Source organism: Pogoniulus pusillus, chromosome 27 (genome assembly GCF_015220805.1).
Source record: "Pogoniulus pusillus isolate bPogPus1 chromosome 27, bPogPus1.pri, whole genome shotgun sequence".
Lineage (NCBI taxonomy): Eukaryota > Metazoa > Chordata > Aves > Piciformes > Lybiidae > Pogoniulus > Pogoniulus pusillus.
This window is the reverse complement of record NC_087290.1, coordinates 8,020,845-8,033,800: the sequence shown is the minus strand read 5'-3', so window position 1 is coordinate 8,033,800 and position 12,956 is coordinate 8,020,845. Positions and strand designations below refer to the sequence as shown.

Genomic DNA, 12,956 nt, shown 5'->3' with positions numbered 1-12,956 from the left:
AGGAACTAGAAGATATTCTAAGTATTAGACAAGTGAACGTCTTCAAATGATTCCCAAGCATTGAAATGCTTTTAGACAGCTACTTTCAAACTAGATGAAAGCAGGGAAGCAGTATCTTTGAACCATCCAGACTTCATCATACCTGCTTAGAAAGAGAGTAAATTAAAGGTAACACAGTGCTTGAAACGTCACTCTACAGTTTACGATTCTTCAATGCAGCTGCAAATTAAACTACTCTCAACACGTTAACACAACTTTCAGCTGAAAGAGACATCAGTGCTTAATTTTGAAAAAAAAAAAATGCATTTTAAGGAGTTTGTAAGTCAAGATAAAAACCCTGCAAAGTTTTGCTGGCTAAGGCTCAAACTGGCAACATGTTAAATGAAGTTTTAATTTACAAGAGCTTGGAACGCCATAGAGAGATTCCAGATGTGTTTATCCCTGCAAAAGTCAGGTGCTAAATTTCATCAGAATTAGCACTTTAGGCAGTTTGGCAGCCAATTTTCAGTGGTTAACTCAGGTCTTCATATTTCCTAAAAGCATGCAAACCCTTTTATAAACCACAAATTAAAGCAGAAAGACCAATGGAATACTAAACACTGCTGAGTATCACAGACCTAGAGAAGCCTCTAACAAGAACAGAACGTACTTTAGGGAAAAGGCTCTTAAACGGCTTTTTAAAAGGCTCTAGAATAGATTATTTGCTTAATTTCGAGCTGGAGAGCCTCTCATAAAACATTTAATGATGTACTTAAAGGAACAAAGGACAAAAAAGTCAGTAATATTATATGAATGTCAAGGGTTTGTGTTGGGAAACTCGGTGATGTCCTGCCCCATCTCCTTTGTCTCATGCTGAGCAGAGGCTGCTCTCTCTAAGAGGGGCTCCTGGGCTCGCTTCCCCAGCGCAGCGTTGTGAGGGACAGCAGCACACACCAGCCCAACTCTCTCTCACACGCTAAACTTTTTATCACCCCACTCTCAGGCAGGTGTTTATTCTGTGCTCCCCAGCCCTGCTTGTTACCAAGGCACATGAATATTCCTCCCTTTGCTTTTCTTACATCTTTCTCCTGGTGACAAGACAACAGGAGAGCTAGAGATGGTGCTGACAAATTATTTGTTTTTATTTAGACTGCCTGGCTTTCCCTCTTTGTAACACAGAGGAATGCAGCTGTTCCACTTCGCATTTGTTTTTTTATTTCCCCATCTCTTTTTCAAAGCAAATAAAGGATAAAAGAAGATCCCAAACATCCCTAACAATAACAACAATGAAAAAGCCGGTGACAAACTCCTCAACACCACCACACAATGAGCCTTAACAAAACACGTCTGGGCTCATTTTAATCCAGCATCTTGATGCAGAAAGCAAGCAGAAGACTAACAGACTAAGTTCTAGAGGACAAAGGTAAGAGACACAATAGCTTTTCCCATCTGTATCTTTGCACAAAAGAGGTTGCCCCTTAAATAGTCACCTGGCAAAGGTAAATTTATCATTTGCTGGTCAAAATTAGCCTACTCCATCCAGTCCCACCTGCCTCTTATAAAACACCAGCAACACATCCAAAATATGGCTGACAGTGCCCCCCTGTCAGCCATCATCTTGACCAGAGAGGTGGCTGAGCCATGACACAGGTCACAGCCCACTCCAAAGCATGCTGTGAGGACACTAAGAACAGAGCAACAAGAGGCTCAGACCAGCAAATTCCTTCTCCTCATGGTGATGAAAAAAGCAGGGGGGGAGTGAAAATACAGCAGTTGATACATGATAACAGTGGCACACAGATTACTAAGTCTAAGATCATCTCAACAGGCTTCTGCAAGGGCAGGGGTTCCAAGCCATCCTGGGCACCCCACGACAGCTCCAGATCAAGGGATGAACTTTAATTTGTCTCTGTGCCCCCCACAAGACCCATGCTGCAAAATTCAGATGTAACAAGCCTGCACTTTCCCAGTGAGAAGCTGGAAGTTTAACAGAATGTGAACTAAACCAAAACTGCAGTTTCTGAGCAGATCATGGGCAGGAGAAAGCTCAGGCTGGTGGGACAGTATAGACCTCCTTAAGCCATCGTGAGAAGCGTGCGAACAAACCAAGGACTTCACTGCTAAGTGACAAGCAGTGACAAAGATCATTTGTTTAAAAGAAAGGCCTAAATCATTTTTGGTTCAGCAGCCTGTGGATTTAGCCTACTTGAAACAAAGGTGTTTTGAGAAAAAACACACTTCTTGAATGGCTTATTCCAAATAAAACCAGAGACCACAAAGGGCTGAACACAATGTTGATGAGGGCCAGTTAAGTACTGGATAAACAGGAAAAATACACTGAACCAGGAACCTGTGGCCTCAATATTCCTAGAAATACCCAAATTTGAGAAGCTGCCAATGCCAAGGAAGTGCCAACCCTACTGGGAGATCTCCAGGCTGGATTCCTGTACTACTCCCAGGCTCTGTGAATGCTGAGGCACAGATTATTTTTATCATTTACCTCCAAAGATTTTACTTTCCCCAGCCTCTCTTATCTGTGGGCTGATGTCCTTGAACGAGAAGCTTCTCTCTGTCACAAAACACTCATCCCACACAAGACAGCAGGAGGTGACTGCAGAACAACTGGCAGTGCCCCATCACTTCCCAAGCTGCTGGATTCATGCTCTGTCCCAGGCAGATACAGAGAGCAAAGGGGTGTTCCCTGAATGCTTCAGCAAAAGCACAAACATTCAGAATTAACATCAGGAGAGAATTTTACTCCATGTGTTTGTGAAAATAAGAGTCTTCAGCCAGCTGCTACAAAATGCCAGGGCTGGAAACTCGAGTTGCAAATTTGCTCTGTACACATCACATCCGTTACACTGGAGTAAAAAAAACCACTATTTGCTGAACCAGTTTGAAGCCCACATGGGCTGACAACTTCAGTGCTGTCTGTCAGACTAAGACAGAGGAGACAGCAACTCTTCAGAGCTCACTGGAGAAGGGGATGGAGAATTTTAAACTCTCTCTGACCTCACAAACACTACTTAGAGGCAGCATTTCAAGAAAGTTAGCCTGAAGTCGTTTAAAAAACAATGAAGTAGTATTGGAGCCAGGGGCTCTGTGATAAAGGTACAAGGAAGTATAGTGCAGCAAAAAAAAAAAATATCCCAGCCAGCCTATTCACAGGCCCCAAAAGGTCCTTTTCTGCTGATAATCTCACTTGGGTCCTTCTGCTTTGTAGTCTTTAGAAAAATCTCAAGCATTTCCAGAGGCAGAAGTTTCAAGAAAACACAGAATCTGAGAGGCAACTTCACCATTCACAGCCTTTTAAAACATGAACTTGGCAGCCCACTGGTGTGGACTTCCTAACTAAAACACTGCTTAAAAATGGGGAGGTGGTGGTGTGTGTGGGGGGGCTGTCCTTGAAACTCTAGTTTGCTGCTCAAGTTTTGATTTTACATCTGATAATATCTCTGTCTCTCTTCCAACCCTCTACCAGGAAGGATCGGTGAGACAAATGCTCATAGCTTCCAGGGGAATGAAAGGAAAAGCCAAACAGGAAAAGTAGTTATGAACAATAGAGCCCTGGCTTAGTTAATGATCAGCTCTGGAGCACACAGCACACTACTTTTACCCAATTACCACGGCTTATTTGCATAGAATTCTTAACAATCAGTGGGTAGTGGAGAGGCCTTTTACACATTGCGTTTGTGTTATCGCAATCAGCAAAGGAATAAAACCTGATGAGAAATCCCCGACCGGTCTGCTCGGTCAACAGGAAGCCCATCCACCATGGTGGGATGGGCAGGAAGGGTAAGGGGTCAGCTTCTCCTGCGTCCTTGGTGGAGGGGCATGGGGTCATCTTCTGCAGTCATGTCGTTTGTATAAACCCTGAGAACACCATGCACACTCAAACAGAAAACAACTGCTGTAGTCCTCAGTGATCCTACCAGCTTCTACAGCAGCCCAAGAGCTCATCAGCTTGTTTCCATGTTTCAAGCACCTCCAATCAGAGTGGCCCTCAAATCAGAAACCAGCTTCAGCAAGAGCTGATAGCGGTAACTGGAATCACTCTGCTGATCTTCCACTCTTTTGAGCAGCTGTTTCCAGGCATCTCTTCTTCGACTCTCAAATATCATGGGCTCTCAGCACAACACTACAACACTCGCAGAGCTACAGCACTTAGAGTGGCACAGAGGCAATTAAAGATTTCCAATAACACACTGCTTGGAGGGCTGCAGTCTAATTGCTGAGTGGTCAAGGTTTTTGGCAGCAGTAACATTGTGGGCAGATAAAAAGCTTGTAAGGCTTCCCATACAATAAATAAATAAGCAAGCAGCTCTCTAAACAATGGCAACAGCAGCCACACACCTATCTCAGCTCCTGACTTGGCATAACTGAAAATCAGGTGGTCATGAAACTTCCTAGCATAAGGGCCAAGGCTGCATGACAAAAACAGGGTGCGGGAGGGCAAGGGCCAAGGTAGGCTGGGTACAAAGACAGGTTCCAGCAAGGAGGCGGCAACAAACGAGCCCGAATTACCCCGTGGTGTAACTTAGCACACAGTCTGTAAATACCTGCACAGCCTGTCACTTCCTCTTTCGTTGTAAAGTGTTGTTCCTTCACACCAGGCAGAAGAAGGGCTGTCACTTACAAGAAAAGTGATTGTGTGAGAGGGACCATTGGGCTGCTAGGCCAAGTCTGCAAGCACATCTTGTGGCCACCTTTAACCTCTTGCTGACGATCATTCTGTTTCTCTTGGGGCTTTATTTTTAAGTGCTCCAAGACATACCCACAACACTCAGAACTATTCTAGTTCCTTGGTTCCTCCTTTCTTCTTCCAAACTTTAACATACTTACAAACACTATCAGTTAACATCTTATAATAGAAAGCAGACTGGTATGAAGCAAGTATGAGAACGATGGAAAGCAGCAAGTATATTCATGGGTTTAGATCCATCTGGCTCCTCAAGTGTTGGAGGATGAAGTAGTAAACAGAATCAGAGTGCTGAACACGTGCTCAGTGGGAGTCCAGGAGGGCTCTCACTGCTGCATCGCAGGGAAAATGCAAAAAAAAGCAAAACAAAAGCAAGGCAGAGACAGAAAAGCTTAAAAACACAAACAAAATGCACAAAAATGCCGGGGGCGAGGGGGGAGGGCTGCAGGGACCAAAAACGGGTTCTGAGGTTCCAAAGCAAGGCTAAGCACCCATCTGCATTTTCAGGCTCCACTTCCTCACTGGTGCGACTTGGCTGCAGTAACACAGGAAAGATGTGGTGCAGTAAAGAGCAAAAGCTGGGTCTTCCCAAATCCCAAGTGAGCACCCTGATCGCTGGATAATCCTGCTTTGCTATTGAGACAAAGAGGAAAACTGAGACAGAGGAATCTGTCATTATCACAGGGACACGGAAAAAAACACTTGAGAGGCACCAACAACGTGAGATCCCTGAAGCTTGGCTAAAGGCAGAGGAAGAAAGTGCAAAGCAGGAAGAACCAAGTGAGGGCAATTTCCCCAGGATTCTTCTGTTATACTCTTTGCTATTTGCAGACTGCCAGAAGCTTTGCTTTTTTCCTATCAGCTGCCTTACGAGTTTTAGTAGACCAGAGTAAATTTTGAATCCTGCACACAAATAAAGCAGTAAATCAGCAGAATTGCCACTAGGTTCAGTGAGAGTAGCAAGACTTTCTGGAATGAGTTCCAACCACAAATTCTGAGCATTTTGACACACGCAAGTCTCTGGGACATTATTTGAATCCTTGTGAACCTGAAATGAATTAGACCCAGACCAGCTGACTACATTAGTGACTAAAAGCGTCAACACAAGAGTAATTTCTGCTGATCTCTGAAAGTCAGAGCTGATTAGCCAAATACATCTACTAAAGAATACACTGAAACAGAAGTTTCTGATAACGTTTGGGTCACTACTGCCCTCCCCATTCCACACAGAACACGTTTTTAGCACAGTAAAACAACCAGTCTGCACTTTCTGTTCTTGCCCGCAACGAAATGAGGACATCCAACATTAACCAGCCTTTCTGAACTTAATTGCAAGTTCACAAAAGAGTATAAAATTTAAAACAGGTCTTTTATTATGCCAGCCTGAAAGTCACAGCACCGACCTGATTGAGAAAGCTATCAAAATATTAATCCAGTGCTGAGCCTGGTGTGAGCATTGATGCCTGGGCCAAAAGCTCTGTCATTCTCATGCTTATTAATCTTTCCTTCCAGGAGGCAAAGGACAGCATAAGCTCCTCTGATAACTCAGTTATCTCTCCCCCCAGAAAAGGAAAGGGTGGTCCCTCCAAGTAAGTAGCCATTTAAACTACTCCTAGATACAAACCCGCAGGGTTACACGTGACAGAAGGGGCAGAGACAGCAGCATTTCCCCTTTCTTTTGATCCCTTTCCGTATGGTCTCAGACTGCGAGTTAAGTGTTTGAGCCGTGTATAAAACAAACATCTGAGAAGCACTTCAACTGTTACCTAGCTACTACCTAATTGCTTGATAAATCCTTGTGAGCTGTAAGTAAACGTTTCATCCCCTTGTAGGTTGGGGGTTTCTCCACAATCCCGGAATGGATGCTGCTTTCTAAAGTCCAGGGCATACCCTGTTTGCCCTCCTTGGTCCCACAGACCAGTTCAGGTGTATCGCTCTTAAAACCCACGCTACCAGCAACCACCGACAACACTGCAAGTGGGAAAAAATGGCTAATTAGAAGCACTTTGAATTGAGCATGAAAGGTTCAGAAAGACTTAACTGATTACCAACTGCAGCAGTGATTGCTAACACTCAAAAAGGAGGCCACAGAATCTGGGGACTTAGTCTAAACCAAGCAAAAGCAGTGAGATACGCTCAAGACCTCCTAAGTGCAAGCCAAGTCAGTTTCTTACAAGAACAGAGTTCCAGGTGGGACCCAGAACTTTATCCTACTATCTCAAAGCCTTTCATGATGTTTCCAGGAGATAAAACAGCCGGTGGCTTCTTTAAAGAAATATCAAGCATGATTAGACCACAGGGAATATCTCTCTACAAGCCTTATCTTCCACTTCATAGCAGCCATTTCCATCCTTAATCCCTCCAGCCAAACCCCACAACTCAGGCAGTTACTCTTAATTGTCTCCAAATGAAACGACTATTTGTATCTGCATTTCAAGGGGGGGTGGGGGGGCAGCTGCAGAGACTGATTTTTCAAGCAGCTTAAGCCGCACAGAGACACTCACTCTGCACTTTAAAAGTGCCCAAGACTGAGAGTACTTAAAGATTGGCACCAGCTAACATCTCTCCCTCATGACCAGCAGGTCCTGAGTGTCAGGTCTCAGTCATGCTCCTGTTGCACAGACTTGAAAAAGAAACCACCCCCCCCCAAACCCGCAACCCCTATCTGCCACCTCGTGATAAACCTACCCAAAAGTTCACGCTAAGGCTCTAATCTCCGCTTAAAGCTCTGAGGAACAAGGTACGCGGCCACAGGAAGCTCGCAGCTCACTGCCACCATCTGGAAATGCAGGGGGGGGGTGGGCGAGGGGAGCGTTGCAGCCCGGACCCGCAAAGCCCCGGGAGCCCCTGTATCAGTAATGGGGGTCCCGGACCTCCCCGGGGGTTCCACACCACCCTCTGGGGTCCTGTACCGAGTACGAGGGTTCCACGTAACGCTCGAGTACTCCTGCAGTGGGCATGGGGGTCCCGCACCACCCTCTGGGGTCCCTACATGGGACACAGGGAGGAAAAGTCGCGGAGCTCCGAGTTCCTCTTGCCAGCTATTGTATAACGCCGCGGAAGCGCTCGGTAAGCCGGTGGTAACGGAGAGGCAGGCAGCTCTGCTCCCGCCGGCCATCTCCCGGGCAAACTTTCACCGGACACGTTGCTCTCGGACAAACTTTCCCCGGGGCCGAGGAGCCGGCTCGGGGAAAGTTTGCCCGAAGGCAGCATGCAGCGGAGCCAAGTACCGGGCGCGGGGAGGGAGCAGCCCGGGCAGCTCTGCGCGGCACACCGGGAGGAGAGACGGGAGCCGGTACTTACAGCTGGGCGATGGCGCGCTGGGAGATCACGGCGTTGTCGGAGAAGTAGGGGATCATCTCGGCTGCCCGCCGAGGCGGCCCTCCTGCCCCGCGGCATCGGGGAACACAGCCCCGCCGCTGCTGCCGCCTCCGCCGCTCTGCCCCGCGGCCCGCCGCGCTCCCACCAACCCCCACCCACTGCGCAGGAGCGGCCCCGGTGGCGGGGCGGGACCGGGCGGGACCGGGCAGGACCCGCCCCCCGGCCCGCACGTGGCGATGCGGGGACAGTGTAGGGACAGAGCCCGGGGTCTGATAGCCGGTTCCCGGGAGAGTGCGTGTTTGGGACGGAGTGGAACACGACACACGCTGCCGGTTGTGGGTGCACCGGTTTAATTTACACACACACACACCCGCCCCCCCGCTTCTTTACAACCCCCAGTCTAGGCCAGAAGAACCGGGGCACGCCGCAAGCCGGGGGTTGAAGCAGCACCATCAAAAGATGTTCTCGAAGAAGATTTGGGTGCTCAGGAAGCGACCTTAATTTCTCTCCTGCGGGAGATGGAGGTGGGGAAATGGTTCTTGGCAATAACTTTCCTCTGCAGAGACTTGACAAGTTGCTTTCTGCCAAAGGAGAGGAGAAGCAGCTGCCTTTCAGTGCTGTTTAATCTTTAGCTCCATCGTCCCTCAAGAGACAAGGAAGAAAGGCAGTTTGTTAGAACAAAACCCTTGTCCTCTGGCTGCTGCACAAGGGAAACTTCTAACACAGTTTTGCACTGGGGGAGTTATGGGGAGCAACTTGGTCCATCCCATCTTGCACACAGGACACCCTCCTGTTCCAGATCTGTGTTCTCCAGCCAAGCAAGCAGTTTCACTACGGAGTGTGGGAAAACAACCCAGAAACCCTGGCAGCTGGCTCAGTTTGCTGTTTCCTGTAGGAATGCAGGACACCCCAGCACAGAGGAACACAAATAATTCACTACTCTTGAGTTGTCTGGTATGGGTGGCACACGCTCAGAGCCAGCAAGAAGGCACAAGTAAACTGGCAGTGGAAGGTACAAGTTTAAACACGAATGAAATACTGCTGGGGCATCACTGAAGAACTGCCCCTATCACAGACTCATAGAATGGCTTGAATTGGAAGGGACCTTAAAGATCATTTAGTTCCTACCCAGCTGCTATGAGCAGGGACACCTCCCACTAGACCAGGCTATTCAAAGCCTCATCCAGCTTGGTCTTAAAACACCTTCAGGAATGAGGTGTCCACAACTTCACTGGACAACCTGTTCCAGTGTCTCACCACCCCAAGTAAAGAACTTCCTAATGTCCAACCTAAATCTCTAGTTCTAAACCACTGCCTTTTGTCCTATCACCACATACCCTTACAAACAGCCCCTCTCCAGCTTTCCTATAGCCTCCTTCAGATATTGGAAGGCTGCTAGAAGGTCTCCTCTTCTCCAGGGTGAGCAGCCTCGACAATCTCAACCTCATAGGAGGGATGCTCCAGCATAATTACACAGCAGAGGTAGAAGTCAAAAGAAAGCTTTGTCTGAGGTTTATTTCCAACTACTAACTAAATCTTTCAGAGAGGGCTTTAAAAAAAACAGTGTGATGGCAGCTGACTCAGGTCTGAGACCTCCTCGGTGCAAGATAGACACTTGTCTGAAAGGACTCAACCATCCCCACTTCAAGGACTCACTGAGCAAAGGAAAAAAGCAGCAGAATTTGTGTCCCTGCAGGTTTTGCCTGGATATGGTTTGGTTGCATGAATTTCAGCAATGTCATCTTCCAAAGCCAAAAAAGCATCTCTAGTAGTGGCTTCTCACAGCTGTAAAGAAAATGCAGTGCCAGCCTGCTGCAGTGCCAAAAAAAAATCATTTTGTTAGGCAGGAATGAAGTTAATTGCAAGAAGCAATGGAAAAAAATCAGGATGTGGAGGGTAACTCAATCCTTCCAGAGGTCAGGAGACTGGCAAGAACCTCACACTCAGTACTAAGACATACCACACATTCATAGACTGAAAAACAAATCCAGAACTTCTCTTCACTTCTAATTAATAACTTAAGGGGTTTATCCAAGCATTGTAGACTAAATGCACTTAGATACTGTCCAGACAGACGTTAGCTGCACCTTTGAAATCTGACATGAGCAGGGCAAGCCCTTAAGAAGTGCTAAAAACAAATGCAGAGATTAACTACAAAGCAATACTCTTAAAGCAGCTACTCATAACATACGGATAATAGATTTGTAAATTAGTTAGTTCTGGATTAAGACCATGGTGCAGGGCATCTCCATGTACCTGGAGACCAAACAATTACAGAGATATCCCATTTTTTTTTCTTTTTCAACCTTTAGAAAACAGAAGTAAGAGATCTGCAAATAAGGCCATTATTGGAATTTACACTAATAAAAAAGGCGTTTGACCCTGGATTTGTTGCCACAAAGACTGCAATACCAGCCTGAGGCTGACACTGCCTTCAGGCTGCACGTTGGTGAGATTAACACTTCGGTCCCCACTGTCCCTTTGTACAGCAAGTCTTATTTTCATGGTCTTCTTTTCACTATTAGACTTGAGGAACTACCTTATTTCTTTGTCAGAGTTGCACCCTACATTTAGACATGAGCAGAAGTTCTGAGCTGAAAAACTGACCTCTCAACATGCAGGAGTGAGGAGAAGTCAGAGAAAAGGGTCTTTGAGGGGGATGCACAAGATGGGAGCTGAAGGCAGCAGGTCACAAGACAGAAACTGCTCCTTGCTAGAAGCAGGTGCACTCTGCTGGGACAAATACACAAAGACCTTAAAGTGCACAAAACTGCAGTGACAACAGGCAGCAGTCGAAACCACTACCGTGCTGCAATAGAGCCTCTGAGCACACACACCACTCACCACCGGCTGACCACATGTCAATAAGCCTGCCTGGGGTCTCAAGTGCTTCCCAGCACATGAAATTACACGTGGCTGTAGGGGAAAAGGGCACAGCCTGTCCGAGTTCTTGGTCAGCACTTTGTGCTCTCCAGGAGGTCACAGGATTAGCAGGGCCATGCTGCTTGCTGCAGTGGCCAGCGGTGACCACCACCGCACCTGCACTCACATCAACACGATCCAGGATTTCGTTTAACCTTTGAACACCACACAGACTAATAAACGACGGTTACAACAGGCAAGACACTGTAAAGAAACCCATCCCAAAAGCTTTGCAAAGCTAGCTGAGGCAGCTACTCCAGCAGCTAGAACCAGTGACAGAAGTGCCATGGAAAAAACCTACAAGGGGGAGTGCTAAGGTCATCTGGCTGCGTGCTTCAGGAGGGAACAGAGGGAATACTCACCAGAGCTGCCTCCAGAGAGGGGTTTAAGGGGGTGGAGGGAGAACATGCATTCACAAGTCTCTTGTATTGACCTGTACTGTTCTGTTTGAGAGACAAGAAGGCTGAAAATATGTGGTTTATTCATGCAGCCATCATCTCCCGCAGTGCCTCTATCTCAAAGCTATGCTGTCACAGCAGCTTGCACCAACAGCTTCAGCTGCCTTAACTTTCTTCGAGCATCTTAACACATTTTGATCCTGCAGTGATGTAACAAAGTCATTCTGTGTCCTATGCGAGGTCAGCAGCTTGCAAATAGGATTCTCCTTGTACAGCTGAGGCTTGGGAACACAGGTCACCAGTAGAAAATGCATGAAGCACCCTAGTCAGGTTTTGTATTAGCATGCACAGTTTTGACACTTGCAGAAAGCAGGCTCAGGGCTGGACAGGGAGTCCTGTCAGTACACACAGCCCACATGCAAAGAGGGCGTTAATCAAGCTAATGTTTCCATCCAAGATCAACAGCTTAAGTCTGAACTGCTGCTTCTTGTCAGACCACACAAAGGTGTGGGTGTCACCATATTCCACCCACTCCTATCCCACAGGGGTTTGCTGAGTGTCTGCTCACATTCTAAGATGATTAAATCTGCAGCATGAATTGTCTCTGTAGGCTTGTTCAATTCTTAGCCTGCATTGAGGCCCAGAGAGCTCTTTTCATTTCAGAATTATGTCTGCCAGCAAGAATTTGTCTGGTCCTCTCACTTCTCTCCCTTTGAAGAGCCTTAATGAATCATCAAGGTTGGAAAAAGTCATCAAGTCCAACCATTAACTCAACACCATCACACCCTCTAAACCATGTAGCCTGAGTGCCATAGCAGTCAGTCTTCCAGTACCTGAAGGGGGCCTACACAAAGCCATGAAGAGGCTTTTTGCAAGAGCTTGTAGTGATAGAACGAGAGGGAATGGATTGAAGCTTAAAGAGGGCAGATTTAGACTGGAGATTAGGAAGAAATTCTTTACAGTGAGGGTGGTGAGACACTGGAGCAGGATGCCCAGGGAGGTTGTGGATGCCCCCTTCCTGGAGGTGTTCAAGGCCATGCTGGATGAGGCCTTGAGCAGCCTGGTCTAGTGGAAGGCGTCCCTGCTCATGGTGCCTTCCAACCCAAACTATTCTATGAATCCATGTCTACGCTTTTTTAACACCTCCAGGTTTTCAACAGAAGGTGAAATGTTCAATATGAAGATGATAGATTGCCATAGTCTTTCTAGAAAGACTATCCAGTTGGGTATTATTCTAAGTCCATTCGCACTTAAGTCCCCAGTCCTTGCAAAAGCAAGGAATGTTCTTCTCTGCCTCCAACACAGCAGCATAAATGTGTGGAAGATACTACAGCTCCAGCACCAGTCATGCTCGAGGTAAAGGGAACAGTGGGGGCACCCAGTGACAGAACAAGAGGGCACAATCTCAAACTGTGCCAGGGCAGGTTTAGGCTGGATATTAGGAAGAAGTTCCTCACATAAAGAGTGATTGGCCATTGGGATGGGCTGCCCAGGGAGGGGATGGGGTCACCATCCCTGGAGGTGTTTAAGAGGAAGCTGCATGAGGCACGGTTTAGTTAATTAGAAGGGTTAGGTGATAGGTTGGACTCGATGATCATAGAGGTCTTTTCCAACCTGGTTAATTCTGTGGCTCTGTG

General features: G+C 47.1%; 1 protein-coding gene across 3 annotated transcripts in view; it reads right to left on the bottom strand.

The window, feature by feature from the left end:
- The window catches only part of SSH2 (slingshot protein phosphatase 2), a 107,198-nt gene that overhangs the window by 47,251 nt on the left and 46,991 nt on the right, over nucleotides 1-12,956 (bottom strand). Inside the window, exon 1 of one of the 3 annotated variants that reach the window (XM_064166086.1) lies at nucleotides 7,982-8,124. The exons of the other annotated variants lie outside the window; for them this stretch is intronic. Within the exon in view, the coding sequence (XP_064022156.1) occupies nucleotides 7,982-8,037 (56 nt within the window). The 5' untranslated portion in view covers nucleotides 8,038-8,124. Of the gene's footprint in view, nucleotides 1-7,981; nucleotides 8,125-12,956 lie in introns of those variants that run through there. 3 annotated transcript variants of the gene reach the window in all.